The sequence below is a fragment of the Anomaloglossus baeobatrachus genome, chromosome 6, assembly GCF_048569485.1.
Source record: "Anomaloglossus baeobatrachus isolate aAnoBae1 chromosome 6, aAnoBae1.hap1, whole genome shotgun sequence".
In the NCBI taxonomy this organism is placed as follows: domain Eukaryota; kingdom Metazoa; phylum Chordata; class Amphibia; order Anura; family Aromobatidae; genus Anomaloglossus; species Anomaloglossus baeobatrachus.
In genome coordinates this window covers 241,718,651-241,742,250 of record NC_134358.1, presented here as the reverse complement: position 1 = coordinate 241,742,250, position 23,600 = coordinate 241,718,651, and the positions used below count along the sequence as shown (strand labels likewise).

The following is a 23,600-nucleotide window of genomic DNA, read 5'->3' as shown; positions in this document are numbered from 1 at the left end:
CCAAACCACAAAACCTTTGTCACCTCCCTCCGGGTTTGATGTTCACACCAGGGGGGCGGAGCCAGGTGGTTGGCTCCGCCCACCGAGGAGTTCACAGGCCCGAGGTGGGAAAAACAGCAGTCTAGTCTAGATGCGCTTTGACAGTGAAGTGGAGTGAAGTTCAAGGGCAGACCTGTGTCTAGGTCTGCCATAGGCTACATCAGGTGTCTAGGTTGGAGCCCAGTCACCTCTGGCAAGGAGGCAGACGGTGGTGGCTGCCTGCAGGAGCTGGGATTACAGCCAGTGGGACCATAGGGACCGGGGACGAGCGGTGGCCCGCCGGTACCGAACCGGGGAACCGATTGGAAACCGGAGCACCAGGAGGGGTACTTAGACCCATTACGAGGCCCAGAAACAACCGGGCTGAGTCAAATCAACTGATTGAGAACTGGACTTTAGGACCTTTCCCACCTAAGACCCGACTGAAGACAACAGCCCAACCATAGGGGTAAAGCCACCGCCCAGGCATAGAGACCCGAGGGGCCAGCATTTGCGGGGAAAGAGGGCTCTCCCGACACATATCAAGCCGGGGAGCGGACTACCATTGCTCAGGCATAGGAGTCGTGATTTCAACACAAGTGAGGTGCAGGAGAAAGGCGGAAACCACCAACCTGTTAAGGGGAAAAACTGCAGTCTGCTGCGGGCACCGTTCACCATCTTGTTTGGTTTACCAGAGACTGCAGTGTGTTTGTCATAGTGAGTACAACAGTGCACCGCGCCACACCGACACCCCAGCACGCATCCATCCCCTCACCTCAGCACATCCCTCGGGGCCCCGGGGCCATCATTCCCCCTACCCACGGAGGGGGTCAACACCAAGCTGGACAACCCCATCCCTGGGAGCCTAGTCAACGGCAGCGGTGGTGTCCGTCCATTCACCACAACCCATGGGTGGCGTCATGAACTTAAATCCCCTACAAACAACCGCGGCTCCGGCCGTGGACCTCCCCACCAAAGTCCCTGCATGTAGCGCCAACCCCCTTTCAGAGCAACGTGACCCCCGGGTCCGTGAAGAGCTCGAGCTACCCACCGATGAGCACGGATCCGAGCGGCTCGGCAGCCGGCCGAGCCCCGGGGCGGTACACATACTGCTGTAACGCAACCTTGTGCATGCAGCCTTAATGCATCCTGGTCCATACATGACTAGTACATAATGTATACAGCCGTTATAAGCCTGGTGCAGGCTGCTTTAATCCAGAAATACACATCCAGCTCTAAAACATTCTCTTCTCTACTTGAATTTGTTTTTTTGGGTAGTAAAAACATGCAGAGAGCATCAAATAGAGAAGCAGACTGTGACTATGGTGTTAGTTGTGTTGGTGATGTAGATGCTGCAAGGAGAGCACGAAGTCAATGTGTGGCTGCTATGTGTCCAAATGAAACACCTTCCTCTGGTGTGGAAGAGACTCAGAAGTTGAAGAGACTGAATGCACCGATGCCAAACCACTTGTTGTGTTGGAGTATGAGTACATGGGAGGGCTCGAGCACATGATAAGTGGACCACCGCAGAACAACCCTGAGGATGAGAGAACACAGGTCTCAGCTGTTGTGGTTGTTGGCAGTGTGCACACCTGCAAGGAAAACACAGGTGAGAAGAGGGTGGAAGACAATTTGAATGATAATGAGGTCCTAGTCCCGACAAGGAGCAAAGGCCATCCTAGGGAGGTGCAGTTAGGAGAAAAAATAGATGGTTACGCTGACTCAGCATTACAGCAAAAGAGGGAGTAGAGTGTAAAAACACAGCAACTGGGACGTATCTACTGCCCACTGTGCAGACAGACTGAGCACACCAAAATCAACTCAAATCAAATCTCCCTGGCGTGGCAGTTCTTCAGGCAATGTGCTGATAACAAGACACATGGTGGAATGCATGCTGTGCCGACAGAGCCTGAAAGGAGGCATAATGTTTTGAACCTGAGCACATTCATTCAAATGAACCAGGCATAGATAACACAGGACTTGTCCATACCTTTGGCTGACTAAAAAATAGTACCAGCCGCAAGTAGCCATTGGTGTATTCTATTTGTCATTCACAATATTTTGGGGCTCGGCAACTTAAAAAAAAATTGTTGGCTACCTCCTCCTTATCCTCTTCCACCTATACCGCCAAGTCCACCTTCATCACCTTCGCCTTTTGGACCTCCTCCTACTTCTGGTTCTAGACTTTTTTTATGCTATCATAATTTAAGACATTTTCCTAAACAGAACCAAAAACAAAGCAGAAAAAAAACCTGTGATGGCTACCTTCCCACCTAAGGCTGGTTTTCACACATCAGGCATTTCGCCGCTTTGCCGGATCCGTCAAACTCCAGTACAGTGCAATACAGTATAATGGCATTGCGGCAAGCTCTGGTCACATACTTGCTGCAATGCCATTGTACTGTATTAGTGTACTGGAGTTCAATCATTTATAGATTAGATTAAGTCTTCACCTCGACGCGTTTCCCCACATATCATGTGTTTCATCAGGAGGTTGTCAGGAAAAGGGTGTCAGACATACAGATTCATGGCGCCGTTCTTATTCAGATCAGTAGCATCACAGAGGAATCCTGTATTGATAATGATATACCACAGTCCTCAGAAGCATCTTCTGACTGACACCCGTTTCCTGACAACCTCCTGATGAACCACATGATATGTGGAGAAACGCGTCGAGGTGGAGACTTAGGGCGGCTTTGCACGTTGCGACATTGCACGTGCGATGTCGATGGGGTCAAATCGAAAGTGACGCACATCCGGCGTCGCAGTCGATATCGCAACGTGCAAATCCTTTTTGATACGATGAACGAGCGCAAAAGCGTCATTATCGTATCATCGCTGCAGCCTCCGACATTTCCATAATGCCGGTGCAGCGACAGGTACGATGTTGTTCCTCGCTCCAGCGGCAGCGCACATCGCTGTGTGTAAAGCCGCAGGAGCGAGGAACTTCACCTTACCTGCCTCCCGCCTGCAATGAGAAGGACGGAGGTGGGCAGGATGTTTACATCCTGCTCATCTCCGCCCCTCCACTTCAATTGGCCGCCTGCCGTGTGACGTCGCTGTGACGCCGCACGACCCGCCCACTTAGGAAGGAGGAAGGAGGCGGGTAGCCAGCCAGAGGGACGTCGCACGGCAGGTGAGTGTGCGTGTGAAACTGCCGTAGCGATAATAATCGCTACGGCAGCTTTCACTAGATATTGCACGTGCGACGGGGGCGGGACTATTGCTGCAGCATCGGTAACACATTGTTACCGATGTCGCAGCGTGCAAAGCCCGCCTTAATCTAATCTATAAATGATGGTCGGCGGTTCATCCTATTGACAGTGGGACTGGATATCAAACGCCTTGTGACCTATTTGGACTCATCTGGATTATATTACCTAAGTGATCTATATATCCATGCACCATTGTGCCTGAAGAATTACTTAGAATCCTAAAGTTAAGTCTGACTTGGTGTGATTTATTATTGTCCCTCTGTGTGAACTTGTATTGTATATTTATGTATTGAATTGTATCAATTTGTCAGATAATCTGAATGTAAACCCTGTTCTTGATATTCAAGACCAGGGGTGATCAAAAAATTGGTCTAATCTGAGACAAATTGATGTTCTGTTATATCATACTAAATGGTGTGGTATCAAATTTTATATTCTATAATAAAATAAATACATTTGGGAATAATTTGGTTGTTCTCAATAAAGGGTTAATCCCAGCTTTGCATACTTAGCTCGTACAAAACCCAAAATTCATGGTGTCATGCCAAATTAGACATGGCCACCATGAATTTCTAGTAAACAGTAAAAAACAAAACACAACACATGGAAAACTTTTTTTATTAGAAATAAAACAAAAAAAATTTAGAGACTCCATCTTTATTATGAAAAAATCCTTAGTCCGATATAGTCCACAGGTAGAGCAATGTCAGCTCTGCTTCATCACTCTGTATAGACAAGTGTCTCTACAGAGCGAGAAATAGAGAGAGTAATGTCAGCTCTGCTTCATCGCTCTGTACAGACAAGTGTCTCTACAGAGCTAGAAGCAGGGAGAGCATTGTTAGCTCTGCTTTAGAGCTCTGTAAAAACATATACAGAGCAGGAAGCAGGTGGAGCAATGTCAGCTCTGCTTCAACACTTTGTAAAGTCATATACAGAGTGAGAAGCAGGTGGAGAATTGTCAGCTCTGCTTCATCGCTCTGTAGAGACAAGCATCTCTACAGAGAGAGAAGCAGGCTGACACTGAGGGTATGATTCCTCTTTCGTATGACTCGTGCAAGTCTCGCATTGCATCACCCGACACAGCGCACACTCTCTGGGCAGGAGCACCTCAGCAGCATAGAAATACATGCAGAAAATCCACTCCTGTTGGGAGAGTGATGCGATGCAAGATTCGTACACTGACAGACAAAGTTCAATTGAGTCCACGAGCCATGGATTCAGGTGAACCCTGACATCACTGCGAGCATAGCCAAAAATAGCCAAAGACTGCCGAGTGACGAGCAGTGCAGTGAATACCCCCGGAAGTTAACAGGACCTTCCATGATGTCATAGCCATGTGACCAGTCTGTAAGCCAATGCCTGTACAAAATTCACACCAGACTGGTCACATACCTACGATGTCATGGAAGGTCCTTTAGTCAGTGATGGTTACCTAGGGGCACAGCAATGATCGGACACTGAAGCAGAAGTGGCCGGGAGACAGAGTCTGCAGGATCTGTAAGTATAATCATAATGTTTTTTAACAATGTGTTTTTTTTACAGCTCCTGGACCCAAACTGGACCCAAACTGTAACATGAGCTTCCCAGGAACCCTCGTGTTCGGGATCATGTGCACAAACACTATGTGTTCAGTATGAACCCTGTACTTTACAGTTCGAGTTTGCCCATCACTACCCCCAATTTTGATGTCCAGCCATTATATAGCCGATAGCTGGGAGCTGGTATTCTCAGGCTGGGGAGACCCATGCTTATTGGGCCCCCCTGCCTAATAATTAGAGATGAGCGAACCGGTCGCGGTTCGGCTCGAGGTTGGTTCGCCGAACGGACCTCCCGTTCGAGTTCGGTTCGTCGAACGTTCGACGAACCGAACTCGAACTGCATAGGAAACAATGGCAGGCAATCACAAACACAGAAAAACACCTAGAAAACACCCTCAAAGGTGTCCAAAAGGTCACAAACAACTCACAACACATGGGAAAGTGACAAGGACATATACTCATGCGAAAACAAAAGAGCTGGACAAGGAAAAAGAGGAGGACACACAGATATATGAGTATATGCAAGGAAACATGCCATTATTGTGCAACTTGAGCCCTGCTCATTCTTGGCTTCCAATCTTGATAAATTGCCTGAGCTCGCCACGTACGTCTTGGGGATCTTGTCGTGTCCTGCAGCCAGCGTTCTCTCGGAACCTGTCTTCAGTGCTGCTGTGGGTCTGCTGGCAGATAAGCACACGTGTCTGTCCACTGACAATGTGGACATGGCTCTCAGAGGACTTTTCTTCCCCGGGGTCAGCCAGGGGACGGGAAAGGCACGCGTATTTTTGAGAGTGCTTCATGCAAAGCATCTTTTTCTTTTTCAAAAGGGGGCTCAACCGATGCCAGTCAAGTGGGGTGTGTGTGGCCCAGTGAGTGGCAACGAGGGAGACTGTGGTTGGAGTCCCCTCGCTGTGTTTCTAAAAGAACCAAGATGAACAAGTCATGGCTCTCAGAGGACTTTTCTTCCCCGGGGTCAGCCAGGGGACGGGAAAGGCACGCGTATTTTTGAGAGTGCTTCATGCAAAGCATCTTTTTCTTTTTCAAAAGGGGGCTCAACCGATGCCAGTCAAGTGGGGTGTGTGTGGCCCAGTGAGTGGCAACGAGGGAGACTGTGGTTGGAGTCCCCTCGCTGTGTTTCTAAAAGAACCAAGATGAACAAGTCATGGCTCTCAGAGGACTTTTCTTCCCCGGGGTCAGCCAGGGGACGGGAAAGGCACGCGTATTTTTGAGAGTGCTTCATGCAAAGCATCTTTTTCTTTTTCAAAAGGGGGCTCAACCGATGCCAGTCAAGTGGGGTGTGTGTGGCCCAGTGAGTGGCAACGAGGGAGACTGTGGTTGGAGTCCCCTCGCTGTGTTTCTAAAAGAACCAAGATGAACAAGTCATGGCTCTCAGAGGACTTTTCTTACCCGGGGTCAGCCAGGGGACGGGAAAGGCACGCGTATTTTTGAGAGTGCTTCATGCAAAGCATCTTTTTCTTTTTCAAAAGGGGGCTCAACCGATGCCAGTCAAGTGGGGTGTGTGTGGCCCAGTGAGTGGCAACGAGGGAGGCTGTGGTTGGAGTCCCCTCGCTGTGTTTCTAAAAGAACCAAGATGAACAAGTCATGGCTCTCAGAGGACTTTTCTTCCCCGGGGTCAGCCAGGGGACGGGAAAGGCACGCGTATTTTTGAGAGTGCTTCATGCAAAGCATCTTTTTCTTTTTCAAAAGGGGGCTCAACCGATGCCAGTCAAGTGGGGTGTGTGTGGCCCAGTGAGTGGCAACGAGGGAGACTGTGGTTGGAGTCCCCTCGCTGTGTTTCTAAAAGAACCAAGATGAACAAGTCATGGCTCTCAGAGGACTTTTCTTCCCCGGGGTCAGCCAGGGGACGGGAAAGGCACGCGTATTTTTGAGAGTGCTTCATGCAAAGCATCTTTTTCTTTTTCAAAAGGGGGCTCAACCGATGCCAGTCAAGTGGGGTGTGTGTGGCCCAGTGAGTGGCAACGAGAGAGACTGTGGTTGGAGTCCCCTCGCTGTGTTTCTAAAAGAACCAAGATGAACAAGTCATGGCTCTCAGAGGACTTTTCTTCCCCGGGGTCAGCCAGGGGACGGGAAAGGCACGCGTATTTTTGAGAGTGCTTCATGCAAAGCATCTTTTTCTTTTTCAAAAGGGGGCTCAACCGATGCCAGTCAAGTGGGGTGTGTGTGGCCCAGTGAGTGGCAACGAGGGAGACTGTGGTTGGAGTCCCCTCGCTGTGTTTCTAAAAGAACCAAGATGAACAAGTCATGGCTCTCAGAGGACTTTTCTTCCCCGGGGTCAGCCAGGGGACGGGAAAGGCACGCGTATTTTTGAGAGTGCTTCATGCAAAGCATCTTTTTCTTTTTCAAAAGGGGGCTCAACCGATGCCAGTCAAGTGGGGTGTGTGTGGCCCAGTGAGTGGCAACGAGGGAGACTGTGGTTGGAGTCCCCTCGCTGTGTTTCTAAAAGAACCAAGATGAACAAGTCATGGCTCTCAGAGGACTTTTCTTCCCCGGGGTCAGCCAGGGGACGGGAAAGGCACGCGTATTTTTGAGAGTGCTTCATGCAAAGCATCTTTTTCTTTTTCAAAAGGGGGCTCAACCGATGCCAGTCAAGTGGGGTGTGTGTGGCCCAGTGAGTGGCAACGAGGGAGACTGTGGTTGGAGTCCCCTCGCTGTGTTTCTAAAAGAACCAAGATGAACAAGTCATGGCTCTCAGAGGACTTTTCTTCCCCGGGGTCAGCCAGGGGACGGGAAAGGCACGCGTATTTTTGAGAGTGCTTCATGCAAAGCATCTTTTTCTTTTTCAAAAGGGGGCTCAACCGATGCCAGTCAAGTGGGGTGTGTGTGGCCCAGTGAGTGGCAACGAGGGAGGCTGTGGTTGGAGTCCCCTCGCTGTGTTATACATGCTTTTAGAAGGGCATGACATGGCTTGGAGGTTGACTTTCATAAAATGCAAACTGTTGGCTACCAAAATGCTGCCTTTCCAACAACTGTGGTTATAGGCAATGAGGAACATACTGATGAAGATGAGACGCAGATACCCGATTGGGATGACAACTTAAATATTCGGTCAGGGCAAGAAGAAACTCGGTCTGAGGGGGAGGGGAGTGCAAACACAACAATTGATGATGAAGTTCTAGATCCCACCTACTGTCAACCCACAGTCAGACACTCGAGGAGGTCAATAGAGGCGGTGGAGGAGGATGCAACCGACGTCGAAGTAACCTGGCGCCTTCCTGGACACAGTTGGAGCACTGGTAGCACGTCTACAACTGCATCCTCAGCCACCACTCTGCCTCTGAGCATTATTCGGGGTGGATCAACAGGTCGCATGGCCTCTAAGCCTTGCCTAGCCTGGTCCTTTTTTGACATAAAAAAAGATCGGCCAAATTATGTGATCTGTAACATTTGCCATGGTTATCTTAGTAGAGGTCAAAACCTCAGCAGTTTGACAACTTCTTCCATGAATCGTCACATGAATAAATATCATATGGCCTGGTGGGAAGCTCACCGTGCTGCAATGCGGCCTAGTGGAGCCAACCATCCACCGCCTGCCCCTTCCAGGGCATCCGCGCGCTCGTCATCTTCTAGGACTGTGGGGACAGCTGTCACACCTGTTTTTCCACCCACAACTTCCACCACTGTAACCGCAACAGGCAGTTTGCTTGGTAGGTCGTCAGTTGGTTTGGAAGGGGAAACAAGTGAGTGTGTACAGCTCTCTCAGACATCGATAGCACCAACTTTGGATGAAGGCAACATCATGTCTCCGCCTGCACTTTCCTCCCAAAGCTGCATTTTTCCAGGGACACCCTACTCAACACCGTCTACACACAGCAGCCAGATCTCTGTCCCTCAGATGTGGTCAAATAAAAGGCCACTTCCTTCGACCCATGACAAAGCGAAGAGGTTGACTCTATCCCTCTGTAAGCTGTTGGCTACAGAAATGCTGCCTTTCCGCCTAGTGGACACACAGGATTTTAGAGACCTTATATCTGTCGCTGTGCCCCAGTACCAGATGCCTAGTCGCCACTACTTCTCTAAGAAAGGTGTGCCCGCGCTACACCAGCATGTCGCACACAATATCACCGCTTCCTTGAGAAACTCTGTGTGTGAACGGGTGAATTTCAGCACCGATACTTGGACCAGTAAGCATGGACAGGGACGTTACATGTCGCTGACTGGGCACTGGGTAACTATGGTGATAGATGGTGAAGGGTCTGCTGCACAAGTCTTGCCGTCCCCACGACTTGTGTGTCAATCCTCTGTCTGTCCAAGTTCCGCCACTGCTTCTGCATCCTCCACCTCATCTGGGTCCTCCACCTCCGCCCCAAGCCTGCCTGGTCAGGCCACCAGCGTTCTCACTGCGCAGAAGGAATCACGCACCCCTCATTACTATGCTGGCAGCAGAGCGCAACGGCATCAGGCGGTCTTTAGCTTGACATGTCTTGGGAATAAGAGTCACACAGCTGAGGAGTTGTGGTCAGCTCTGCGGTCCGAGTTTAATAAATGGTTGTCTCCACTCAACCTGCAGCCTGGTAAGGCCGTGTGCGACAATGCTGCAAACCTGGGTGCGGCCCTTCGCCTGGGCAAGGTGACACACGTGCCTTGTATGGCTCACGTGTTGAACCTTGTTGTCCAGCAATTTTTAACACACTATCCCGGCCTAGATGGCCTTCTGACCAGGGCACGGAAACTGTCTGCAGTGCTCACTTCCGCCGTTCAAGCGCCGCAGCTGAGCGACTTGCATCGCTCCAGAAGTCTTTCGGCCTGCCGGTTCATCGCCTGAAATGCGATGTGGCGACACGCTGGAATTCAACTCTCCACATGTTACAGCGACTGTGGCAGCACCGCAGAGCCCTGGTGCAATACGTCATGACGTATAGCCTGGGCCAACGAGATGCAGAGGTGGGGCAGATCACCCTGATGGAGTGATCTCAGATCACGGACCTATGCACCCTTCTGCACAGTTTCGACATGGCGACGAATATGTTTAGCGCTGACAATGCCATTATCAGCATGACGATTACAGTCATTTACATGCTGGAGCACACGCTAAACACTATTCGGAGTCAGGGGGTGGGACAACAGGAAGGGGAGGAACTACAGGAGGATTCATATGCGCAAGACACAACAACATCACCAAGGTCCAGACGTTCATCATCACCAACGCGGCAGGCATGGGACCATGGGGGACAGGGATCAACAAGGGCGCATGGTAGCAGGCGAGATGTTGAGGAAGGTGCAGGAGGACATGAAGATATGGAGGACGAACTGTCCATGGACATGGAAGACTCAGCTGATGAGGGGGACCTTGGTCAAATTTAAGTTGAAAGAGGTTGGGGGGAGATGACAGAGGAAGAAAGAACGGTTAGCACCTCTATGCCACAAACACAGCGTGGACTTGGTCCGCATGGCTGCGCAAGACACATGAGTGCCTTCTTGTTGCACTACCTCCAACATGACCCTCGTATTGTCAAAATTAGAAGTGATGATGACTACTGGCTTGCCACACTATTAGATCCCCGGGACAAGTCCAAATTTTGTGACATAATTCCACCCATAGAAAGGGACGCACGTATGCAGGAGTATCAGCAGAAGCTGTTACTCGATCTTAGCTCGGCTTTTCCACCAAACAACCGTGCAGGTGAAGGGAGTGATTCTCCCAGTTGTAACTTGACAAACATGGGACGGCCTCGTCATCTTCAACAGTCTACCCGTACCAGTAGGACCGTATCTGGTGCTGGTAACAGCAATTTTATGGAATCTTTTCATAATTTTTTTAGACCCTCCTTTGCAAGGCCACCAGAGACATCAAGTGTGTCACATAGTCAACGGATGGAGAGGATGATACAGGAGTATCTCCAAATGAACATCGATGCAATGACTTTGCAAATGGAGCCTTGCTCCTTTTGTGCTTCAAATCTAGAAAAATGTCAAGAGCTCTCCAGTTACGCCTTGAAGATTTTGTCGTGTCCAGCTGCCAGCGTTGTCTCTGAACGTGTCTTCAGTGCTGCTGGGTGTGTGCTGACAGATAAGCGCACGCGTCTGTCCAGTGACAATGTGGACAGACTGACATTCATCAAAATGAACAAGTCATGGATCCAGAAGGAATTTACTACCCCTGTGTCATCCTGGGGAGAGTAAATGCTTGTGGATTTGGAATGTGCTTGATGCAAATCAAAACATCCTGTTTGCAACTAGGGCACAAGTCCTGCCACTGATGGGGTGTCTGTGTGCCCAATTTGGGGAAAAAAGGTAGACTCCGCTTGGAGTAACCCTTGCTTGCTGTGTTTTTTAAAAATGATACAAGATGAACAGATCTGAAGGCAAGATGAAGGCAACATCATGTCTCCAGAAAACCTATAATCAGGAGGATATTCATCCCAGGTGTACCTTAAACAAGGTCAAGTTCAGGAATATAACCAACACAAAGCACTCAAAATTATTCCAAGAACAATAATTATAAAAATATTTTTTATTGATTAAAACTAAACACATAATTAAAACAAACACATATAGACCACATGATGGAGAGGAGGGCACAAGTAGATGGCCGAGGGAGCCAAAATCCCAATGCTGTTATACCATCAATTCATCATCAACTTCATATAAATAGTGTTTACATACACAATAAAGTCAAAATAGACAATTGTACAGATGATTTGAGAAACACATCATAGCTGGCAAGATATATATGTCAGTGTTTCATATATGCAGTATTAATCTCATAGTATATACATAAATTCACTATATCCAGAAAGTGACACAAGTTTATAATATATATCTTTATATCTGAGGTCACATACAATGCCTAGATGTCAATAGATTACCTATAAAGTGGTGGCAGATAGTATCCCTTAATGTAAACCGCAACAGTGGCAGAATGGAGGAGCCACTCACTCATATAAAGTATAGCATTGTTGTCCTCTATTTAAAACCCCAAAATAGGTAGAGAATTTGAAGTGTCACTAACCAACATCAGAAAAATCACATTAAGATGGAAGTGCAGAGTCAAAATCATAGACATAATGTTATAAGAGATCATCTGACAGCATCAATTTCATCTAGTGTAATGGTATTAATACCAAAGCTCAACCCAGGCCAGAAAGAATTATTAGCCCATCCTCACCAAACACTCCAACGATCGTTTCGCAACCGCTTCGTCAGGGAGTGAGGTGGGTAAGCTCGTGGACATCTTAAATACCTGTATGGCAGCTGTAACTAATGAAAATCCGGAAGACACCATGATTATCGGGCGGCGCGATCCGCGCATGCGCAGAGCCGCAACTCCGTGCCCGGATATCCGCCTACGTCTATCAAGGGCGACAGAGTCGCCGTTGATGACGCAAACAAGACATCCACACACGGGCCGCGGCCCGCGCATGCGCGTCACGCCGCACAGTGTCGACCGCCGCTTTCTGGCCTGGGTTGAGCTTTGGTATTAATACCATTACACTAGATGAAATTGATGCTGTCAGATGATCTCTTATAACATTATGTCTATGATTTTGACTCTGCACTTCCATCTTAATGTGATTTTTCTGATGTTGGTTAGTGACACTTCAAATTCTCTACCTATTTTGGGGTTTTAAATAGAGGACAACAATGCTATACTTTATATGAGTGAGTGGCTCCTCCATTCTGCCACTGTTGCGGTTTACATTAAGGGATACTATCTGCCACCACTTTATAGGTAATCTATTGACATCTAGGCATTGTATGTGACCTCAGATATAAAGATATATATTATAAACTTGTGTCACTTTCTGGATATAGTGAATTTATGTATATACTATGAGATTAATACTGCATATATGAAACACTGACATATATATCTTGCCAGCTATGATGTGTTTCTCAAATCATCTGTACAATTGTCTATTTTGACTTTATTGTGTATGTAAACACTATTTATATGAAGTTGATGATGAATTGATGGTATAACAGCATTGGGATTTTGGCTCCCTCGGCCATCTACTTGTGCCCTCCTCTCCATCATGTGGTCTATATGTGTTTGTTTTAATTATGTGTTTAGTTTTAATCAATAAAAAATATTTTTATAATTATTGTTCTTGGAATAATTTTGAGTGCTTTGTGTTGGTTATATTCCTGAACTTGACCTTGTTTAAGGTACACCTGGGATGAATATCCTCCTGATTATAGGTTTTCTGGTTGTGTTTTCTAGGAGAAACCCCGTTATGGACTTTAGGATTCGGGATAGCAATTGGCTATCCAAACTATCCACGGTTTTTAAGGATGGTGGTGTTGTTAATGGTGATGGCGATGGCGATGAGATTATGAGAGACAAACAGAGCTTAAAAGAGCTGATTATGAAACGTACCAAAATATGGTGGAACAAAACCACACTTGAGCAGTATGTAGTACGTAGATATATACCTAGGGGCTTACGCATACAAACCTTCCCCTCATTTCCTATGGAGGAAGCTCCACTGACCAAGAAGTGGGAAGAAGCATGTGACATGTGCTCATTTACGTTCCTAGATATCCTTATTGAAGTGGATAAGAAAAATTTAACCTCAGTGGAGGAAAAAATTCAGACCCTTCAGGCAAAAATTAAGAACAAACTGACTGAAGAACAAATGCGAGTGTTCCAGCAGGATTTGGATACAGCCCTCTCTAAATTCGAGGGCGATATCCAATCTAGCAAGACAAATAAATTTTTAAGAGATACACGTGATTATCAACAGAATCAAGTGTACAAATGGAAAAGTCGATCTTACGCTGATAGAGCAACATCACTATCAACAGCAACGAGTGACACCTCCTATGAATCTGATAGTAGTAGGACATATGACGTTACGGCTCAGACATCAAGATACTACACTCGGACTAAGGCCAAGAAAAGAGACAAGAAACTACCAAATCGAGAGACTGAACTTGCTGATGGGGGATCTCTCAAGGTGATTAACCTATCTGACATTACCCTCTCCCCAGCTCAAAACTCCGTTCTCTCTTTGGGTCTGGGTTTTAGTCCGATGGCAACTTTTGACCATTTTACAGCGATCAAAGATACTTTTTTGTTCGCTAGAAAATTATTACTGAAAAAATACCATCATAATAAATCTTCTCACCATTCTTTTTCAACAGAGAAAGAATTGGAGGCCCTACAGATTCTAGAGGAGCTCCTATTGGAACAAATGGAGATACAACCAGGTAAATTCCCGGATTGTTTAAATAAGAAAAGTAATTTTTTTCCACCTCTCTCCATGAGTTCCTCTATTGAGGTCTTTGTGAAGATGGTCGTAGGGGAGATTTTTAAAATCCCTGGTCATAGGCCATATGATAATCTGACTAAGGAGCAGAGACAAGCCCTAGGGGAACTTAGGAAGATGAAGGGGATAACCTTCAAGCCAGCAGACAAGGGGGGTAATATCGTGGTATGGCCAGATGAATTATATGAAAAGGAAGTATTTAGGCAGTTGGGAGATCCTCTATGTTATCAAAAATTACAAAAAGATCCGACTCTGACATTTCAAACGGATTTGGGGAGGATATTAGATGAAGCATATGAGGATGGCATCCTACCCAAAAAAACATGGGAGGGTTTAAAGATCAAGAGCCCCTCGGTACCAACTTTATATCTTCTACCTAAAGTTCATAAAGATTTGCACAACCCTCCGGGGAGACCAATTGTATCTGGAAATGGGGGCCTTTTAGAACCTATTTCCAGATTATTAGATCATTTCCTCAAACCAATCGTAATGGAATTACCCTCGTATGTGCGGGATTCCACGGAAGTTCTTCAGAGATTGGAGGGAATACAGATGACCCCCGATATGTTTCTAGTCACTTGTGATGTAGAATCTCTATATACTTGTATTAATCACAACCTAGGTCTGTCAGCTTTGGAGTTTTTTCTCCATGGCCGGGATTTAGATTCGAAAATGGTGGAATTTCTCCTATCCTTGATGAATTTTGTGTTATCACACAATTATTTTGTGTTCAAGGATAGGTTCTACTTACAGAAGAGGGGCGTGGCAATGGGGGCGGCTTGTGCCCCATGCTACGCCAACCTCTTTCTGGGATTATGGGAAAGAGAATTTATCCAAAATAATGATGACTTCTGTGCGTCGGTGGCACTATGGATTCGTTATATTGACGACGTGCTATTTATTTGGCAGGGTACGAGATCTCTCCTGGACCAATTCCTTCACCATCTCAATACGAATTCTTGGAATATCAAGTTATCACATCACGTCAGTCAAACAACTATTGATTTTCTAGATCTACATATTACAACCGACGTGGAGGGTCATCTTCATACCACCGTGTTTCGCAAAGACACTAGTGTGAATTCTCTTTTACATGCACGATCTACCCACCCATCCCATGTCATTCGAGCTATCCCTAAGGGACAATTCATCCGCTCCAGGCGGATTTGTGATAGGGATGAAGATTTTGAACTCCAAGCAGAAGAGCTTAGAAAGAGATTCTCACAACGTGGCTACCGGAGGGACAACATTGATAGTGCGTATCAAGCTTCAAAAAGTATTGGAAGACATTCGCTATTATACTCCAAGAAGCAAAAAGAATCAAAGGACATTACTCGGTTTATCTCCAATTATCAATCTAGGTGGCGAGAGCTTACTAGTGTAATAACTAAGTCATGGCCTATCTTAAGAGAAGACCCATTGTTATCTGATTTTGTCACAGAGAAACCCTACTTTGTTGCTAAACGGGGAAAAACCCTAAGGGACTTGCTAGTCCATAGCCATCATGTACCGTCCTCACCTACTAACTTTCTATTTGGATCTAAAGGCCCGAAATGGGGTTGCTGGCCCTGTGGGAGCTGCTCTGCTTGTCATTATATCTCTAAGACTAATACATTTTCAGATTCAAATAAAGAACGTGAATACAAAATATTGCATTTTATTAATTGCAGAACATCAATGGTCATATATGTGGCAAAATGTCCATGCAACCTACAATATGTAGGTATGACTACAAGAGAACTTCGGGTTCGCATACAGGAACATATTAGAGATATAAGGGCAGCAGAGAAGGTTCCAGCAGACCAGGTTTTTGTGATTTCAAAACTCAAACCCCTTGCTCGACACTTTAGGGATTTCCATCTAGGACAGTCACATTTATTAAGGTTCAGTGGGATAGATCGGATCTATCCAGGGAACAGGAGAGGAGATCTTTTCAAAAAACTCAGTCAGTTAGAATGTAGGTGGATTACACTTTTGAAATGCATGAAACCAAGGGGTCTTAATGACCAGTGGGGTTTCTCAAGCTTTCTATGAGAATGCTCTGTCCATCCATATACATATTGGTTTGAAGGTTTGTCTCTCTAGGTCTCGTTGTCATCGCCATTTTCTTTATTGTGGTATTTTATTGATATAGTGTTTCTTGACTCCACCTCCATAGATCTTTTCATTTTTGAGGTTGGTAAGACTTGTGGTTTTTGCATCATATTGGTTCTGTGATGTGGTCCGGAAAAGTAATTTTCGTATTATGTGTGTAAGCTGATGGCCTTATGCCTAATGGATCTGGTTTCAGAAACTTTTTATTACACATTTGGTCATGGTTTTAGGTATGGACATTAAGGGTTTTTTTTGGCATGTATGCTGATATTTTGATGTCAATAATGATAGATTTGGATACATGAATCCAGTTATGACATCTATATATGTATGATTACGATTCATATGTCTCTGATGTTACCACATATACTATATGGGTGGTTTTTGACAGGTCTCTGATCCTTGCTATGTTTAAATAAAAACTTGTATATATACATCTGTCATCATGCATATGACTATGGATTCTCATGTGTGGTCATCGCTATTTCTGATATTTGAGATGATGTGGATAATTGACGTCACTGACGATGTAAACCTACACATAAATCCAAGCATAATATTTGTGTACGCACGATTATGATCTGTGCACCCTTTTTTTGGCCACTTCGCAATACCAACTATCGGAGTAGGGGAAATACGTGATAGATATATCACTATTCAATATCATCTTGGCTTTTACTTCCCCTCCTCCTGTTATGTTTGGCTGCGATACGCCTGGCATACCTTTTCTAAGATGGCGGCGGTCGACACTGTGCGGCGTGACGCGCATGCGCGGGCCGCGGCCCGTGTGTGGATGTCTTGTTTGCGTCATCAACGGCGACTCTGTCGCCCTTGATAGACGTAGGCGGATATCCGGGCACGGAGTTGCGGCTCTGCGCATGCGCGGATCGCGCCGCCCGATAATCATGGTGTCTTCCGGATTTTCATTAGTTACAGCTGCCATACAGGTATTTAAGATGTCCACGAGCTTACCCACCTCACTCCCTGACGAAGCGGTTGCGAAACGATCGTTGGAGTGTTTGGTGAGGATGGGCTAATAATTCTTTCTGGCCTGGGTTGAGCTTTGGTATTAATACCATTACACTAGATGAAATTGATGCTGTCAGATGATCTCTTATAACATTATGTCTATGATTTTGACTCTGCACTTCCATCTTAATGTGATTTTTCTGATGTTGGTTAGTGACACTTCAAATACTCTACCTATTTTGGGGTTTTAAATAGAGGACAACAATGCTATACTTTATATGAGTGAGTGGCTCCTCCATTCTGCCACTGTTGCGGTTTACATTAAGGGATACTATCTGCCACCACTTTATAGATAATCTATTGACATCTAGGCATTGTATGTGACCTCAGATATAAAGATATATATTATAAACTTGTGTCACTTTCTGGATATAGTGAATTTATGTATATACTATGAGATTAATACTGCATATATGAAACACTGACATATATATCTTGCCAGCTATGATGTGTTTCTCAAATCATCTGTACAATTGTCTATTTTGACTTTATTGTGTATGTAAACACTATTTATATGAAGTTGATGATGAATTGATGGTATAACAGCATTGGGATTTTGGCTCCCTCGGCCATCTACTTGTGCCCTCCTCTCCATCATGTGGTCTATATGTGTTTGTTTTAATTATGTGTTTAGTTTTAATCAATAAAAAATATTTTTATAATTATTGTTCTTGGAATAATTTTGAGAACATCATGTCTCCGCCTGCACTTTTCTCACAAACCTGCATTTTTCCAGGGACACCCTACTCAACACCGTCTACAGACAGCAGCCAGATCTCTGTCCCTCAGATGTGGTCAAATAAAAGGCCACTTACTGCGACCCATGACAAAGCTAAGTGGTTGACTCTATCCCTCTGTAAGCTGTTGGCTACCGAAATGCTGCCTTTACGCGTAGTGGACACACAGGATTTTACAGACCTTATGTCTGTCGCTGTGCCCCAGTACCAGATGCCCAATCACCACTGCTTCTCCAAGAAAAGCATGCCCGCGCTACACCAGCATGTCGCACACAACATCACCACTTCCTTGAGAAAATCTGTGTGCGACAGGGTGCATTTCAACACAGATACTTGGACCAGTAAGCATAGACAGGGTCATTACATGTCACTGACTGGGCACTGGCAAACTATGGTGAGAGATGGAGAAGGGTCTGCTGTACAAGTCTTGCCGTCCCCACGAGTTGTTTCAATCCTTGTTCTGTATGTAGAAGTTAATACACTGCTTCTGCCTCTTCAACCTCGTGTGGGTCCTCTACCTTGGCGCAAACCCTGTGTGGTCAGGCCACCCTTCCTTGCAACTGCGCACAAGGACTACCACACACCTCCTTACTATGCTGGCAGCAGAGCTCAATGCCATCAGGCGGTCAAAGTTTTACTTTGAAATGTATGGGAAATGTGAGTCACACCGCTATTACAGAGAATAGTAGTCAGGCAGGGTCAAAACATTAATTGAGGAACAGGAACAGAATGGGACGGCCAGGAAAGAATCAGAAAACAAGCAGAGGTGAAATGCGTATCGGCCAACAAGGTACATAAACAGCAAGCAGGAAAAGTAGTCAGGTAACAAGCACACAAAATCATAAAACTGAACTGGGGGTAAAATTAACCAGAGGTTCATAGCTATGTCTGGCAGTGGTCTGCAGACAGGATGGGCATAAAAAAGGGTGTGGTGTCTTCCCATTGGTTGTAGCTGAATGATGGTATTTCATCTGTGAGATACCCACCAGCTACATTCAGCCAGAGATTCTGCATCTGTCAAGGTAATGCAGCCCAGTGGGTGAGCATAACCTGCGTCCACCTGCGCCGCTGGCATCGACTACTCTCCCATCATCAGCACTATTCATGAAAGGAACACGTTGTCACCTGGCGACCGGAGTACAAATTGACGGAGCGGACTCCGTTGGTGACTTAACAGCCGTGTGCGGCAATGATGCAAACCTGGCTGCGGGCCATCCTCAGGGCAATGTGACACACGTGCCTTTTAGGGCTCACGTGTTGAACCGAATTCGCCAGCAATTTTTAAAACACCATCACGGCCTACATGGCCTTGTGCAGTGGGCACGCTCGCTATGTGCTCACTTCCATCGTGCGCACACAGCAGCTCAACAACTTTCATCACTCCGGAAGTCTTAGGGTCTGGCAGTTAAACGCCGTAAATGCGATGTTTCGACACGCAGGAATTGGAATCTGCACATGTTGCAGCGTGTGTGGCAGCACCGCAGAGCCCTGCTGAAATACGGTAAGACATATAGCCTGGGATAACTTGATCCAGAGGTGGTGCAGATCACGCTGCTGGAGTGGTGTCAGATCAAGGACCTATGCACCCTGCTACACAGTTTTGAAATGTCGACGAAGATGTTTAGCACTGGCAATGTCATTCTCAGCGTGACAATTCTGGTCATCTACATGATGGAGCACACTGTAATTATTATTCGGAGTCAGGTGTTGGGACAAGAGGAAGGGGAGGAAGTACAGGAGGAGTCATATGCGGAAGGGATAACAAGATCTACGAGGTCCAGATGGTCAGCGGCACCTATGCGGCAGTCATGGTGAGGGAGAGGGATTAACAAGGGCGCATAGTATCAGCAAAAAGTGTTGATGAAAGTGCAGGAGCCCATGAAGAAATGGAGGACGAACTGGCGATGGGCATGGAAGACTCAGCAGATGAGTGAGAGCTTGCTCACATTTCGGTTGTGCGAGGTTGGGGGGAGAGGGCAGAGGAAGGATGCACGATTCTCACCTCTCTGCCACCAACACACCAAGGACTTGGTCCTCCTGGATGCACAAGACACATGAGCGCCTTCTTGCTGCACTACCTACATGACCCTCGGATTGTATGAATTTGAACTAATCCTGAATACTGGGTTGCCACACTGTTAGATCCCCGGTACAAGACAAAATTTGGCGAACTAATTCCTGACATAGAAATAGACGCACGTATACAGGAGTATCTGCAGAATGTGGTACGCAATCTTAGATCTACTTGTCCACTAAACACCAGTGCTGCACAGAGTGAATCTCAACGCTTTGTCATGGATAGGAGGAAATGGTCTTTTACTTGTCCACATCGGAGGGACCGAGGGATGGCTGCTGTGCTGAGATGGCGTTGAGTACGGTGTCCCTGCACAGTTGCACTTTTGGTCATATCCCAAAATGAGTTGAAAAAGGACAGATGCTGTTGGAAAGGGGAACAGGTGTGTTGGAAAGGGGAAAAAAGTTTTGGTCCGTGGATTTGGTGGTTAAGCAACTGTAACATTTGCTGAAGAAACAACATCTGTTACAGTGGGACTGGCAGATTTGGATAAAGTGGTATATAATCTGTGACCGCTATATAACGAAAATTAATAAGAAAAGAAAGAGAAAGGTATATATCCCCATCAGCAGTCAGTGTCCACCGTGCTCCCAGTTGGAAAAGGAGAGGTTGGCAACTTGAAGGTTTGGTGGAGGATACAGAGCTGTGTGGCTATGAAACTAATAGTAGCCTGAACCGAGTTAGACGCCATTCGGATCTGGAGACTGTGAGCCCTGTTAGCGTCACAGGGTCCACATGCCCACCCAGCCCAGGAACTCCCTGTTAACAACACAGGGGCCATTGAGTACGCTGACCGTGTGCGTAGGGGCCCCACCTGTGGACAGCAGGCGCATCAGCAGCAGCAGGCCTGTTAATGCCACTGGGCTGCACAAGCAGGACTGTTAGGACAGGAGCTGGTCTTAACCGTTCTGCGTTACCAACTGTGGTGGTGGCCTGCATCCACCACCCGATCCCCGCCTACCTCTGGCCTAAAGCCGCAATGGGTTCAACACATGGAGGTGTGCTCTTTCGGAGCATAATAGAAGACTGCGCACCTCCTTGTTGGCTCCAGCCCCTTTTATAACCTGGGTCCGCCCCAAACCAGGGTGAACCACAATGCACCTCCTGGAGACAAAAGTAGAGTGACACGTCATGAGTGGCATAACTAGCGTCATATTTGGAAACGCAACTTCAATGATGACCTCATGGCTGCCATGACCCAAACACCTCACCAGTCATCGTCTGAGCATCAATAATGCGGTGACAAGTCATAGGTGTGGGCCTCTGCAAGCCATTTGGGAGGACACCTGATGCCCTGTGGTCTATATGGGACCCCCACATCAGGGCCAGGGCCAAAGAGTTCATTACCGGACCTAGTCTCTGATGCAGGAAGTGCCTGAGCATGCTCAGTAGCATGAAATACAGTCTCTGAAAAAAGACTATCAGCTTTAGCATGGTGTCTATGCCCAAAACAGGACTTATACCCGGCACGGAATGCAAGCACCTGTGCAAAGAGGCTTTTCACACTTAGTGTGGGAGCATGCGCTGTATCCCGAAATGAAAACTTAGCGTCAGGAATGGCACAGTCAGGCTGAGCATACTCACTAGGCGAAACACTGTAATTATGCTGCAGCTGGGGTACATCGGCACACGCATGGGAGAAAAGAGAAAAGAGTATACCGAAAATGGGATCACCACAATGTAAATCAATAAATATTAAATTTTATTAAATTGACAAAAAAACCCGTGCACGAGACACATGTCTCCACACTGAAAATTACTTAAGACACACAGTGACACAAATTAAAAACATTTAAAAAGCCATAGGCATAACATGTCCGCCAGGAACAGATTGCATAATCATGTACACAATGATACAATTATGGACACTCCAATTATTAGTATATACGGCCCGTATCTGGTTTAACAAAATGAATGTGATCTAAGGCACATGTAACCACATGTAGTACAATAATAATATACAAAACCACCTGGAATTTGCACAAGTATGACAGATCTCCAATAGTACGTGATTACCAGCATAGAATAAGCTTTTGCGTAATCTGCATAGGTAAAAAAGCTTGTAAATGATGGCACAAATTGGGTTGTGAAATAGAAACACTTGTATTACACACGTATGGGACACCTGCACTGCGGGTACCGAATAATATGGAACAATAATTTGCTCTAACAGCAGAGTATATCCCTGTCAATATATAATAATACTATAAACCCAAAATCTGCTCACAAATATGCGCCCATTTAAATGCAAGATGTTTTTATAAAGACAGTAATGTTTCTATCTAATTATTACATATACCCATGTTATGCTGTCACAAATAACCAGGGTCCAGAATGCTATACGCCACCTGAGAGGTATAGAACAATAGAATACCACAACCAGACTGCAAACAGGCTACAGGCGAGTGCAAACCGGACCTACATCCATCAACCCATAAAATATGTAGCGACCATGCTAATGGGGTGGAATGAGGAGTGACCGAAAAAGGGGGTTCCTGGCGTAGACACCCCACGCGTATCGCCACGTACCCAGTGGCTTCCTCAGGGGAAAGAAGGCGATATAATATGGTCATGTGTGTCCTTTATAAAGAAGTATAATTAGTGCTTACCCGCAGCTGCACGATTTCGTATGCTGGAGGTGAAGCTCCGATGGCGGCCGCCATCTTGCTTGATCACATGACATGGAGAGCGTCCTCCCCTGTCCTTTACTGCGCATGCGCAAATCAAATATCGCTTCCATACGCACAGAATATATTCTAGGAGCGGCGCTTCTCCTTATTAACTTATCGCAAAATACACAACCAAGGTTATTGTTGTAATTAAAATTACGCGCGCATCATAGTGCCCTCAATGACCCAGTCCCTGCTATGCGCATGCGCTATACAGTTAAAGGGGAAAAAAAGAAAGATGGCGTATTAACCCCTTTGTAGACGGAACATTTCAGGCGCCAGCAGATTCACTGTTATTTGAAAGGGAAATTGATCAGAGGAACACACGGTAACTTAGACATAAAGGTTCATCTACTGAGGAGATTACAATCATGTATGACAGCGGCAGCGCATATTAGAAGATCAAATAGCATGTCCACAGGTAAATAGGCAAAGATGTAATCATCCATAGCCCATAGATTGGAACTAGATGATGCCAACATACAAGATTATATTGTCCCCCACAGAAAGCAAATCATCAGATGACAGACAATATCATAGAAGAAGTAAGGAGCATATAAGGCCAAGCTGCATAATGCAACCATATTAATGCTATACGATTTTTGAAGAACACAAAGCATCTGGTGTAAATGACAAATAAATGCAATGGACCCGACACAGAGGGCTCATTACATATTCAATGATGACGCTACAGCATGCAACCTTGATATTATAGTTCTTACAGGGAAAAGATACCGAATATTGGATGGAACTCATAGGACCAGCATACAGAGGTAACAAGGAGTTAGACATAGACATATATGCCTGCCCCGGTCTATATATGCCAAGCATAATGTATCGTGGGTGCCCATAGATTTCGCTACCTAAACATGAGATCATATCCAATTGATCTGCAAAAGAAATATTCTTATGTTAACCAAGAGCTCTCAATGGTACCTCACACTTATGCCCATAATAGCATTTCCAAAAATACCATAGGATATGCATGCTCAGTTA

At 46.1% G+C, this 23,600-nt stretch overlaps 1 protein-coding gene across 1 annotated transcript in view; it reads left to right on the top strand.

Moving 5' to 3' along the window:
- LOC142243872 (uncharacterized) overlaps positions 1-12,809 on the top strand; it is a 41,041-nt gene extending 28,232 nt beyond the window's left edge. Inside the window, exon 8 of the mRNA XM_075316075.1 lies at positions 12,804-12,809. Within this exon, the coding sequence (XP_075172190.1) occupies positions 12,804-12,809 (6 nt within the window). The remainder of the gene's footprint in view (positions 1-12,803) is intronic.
- The last annotated feature ends 10,791 nt before the right edge of the window (positions 12,810-23,600 follow it).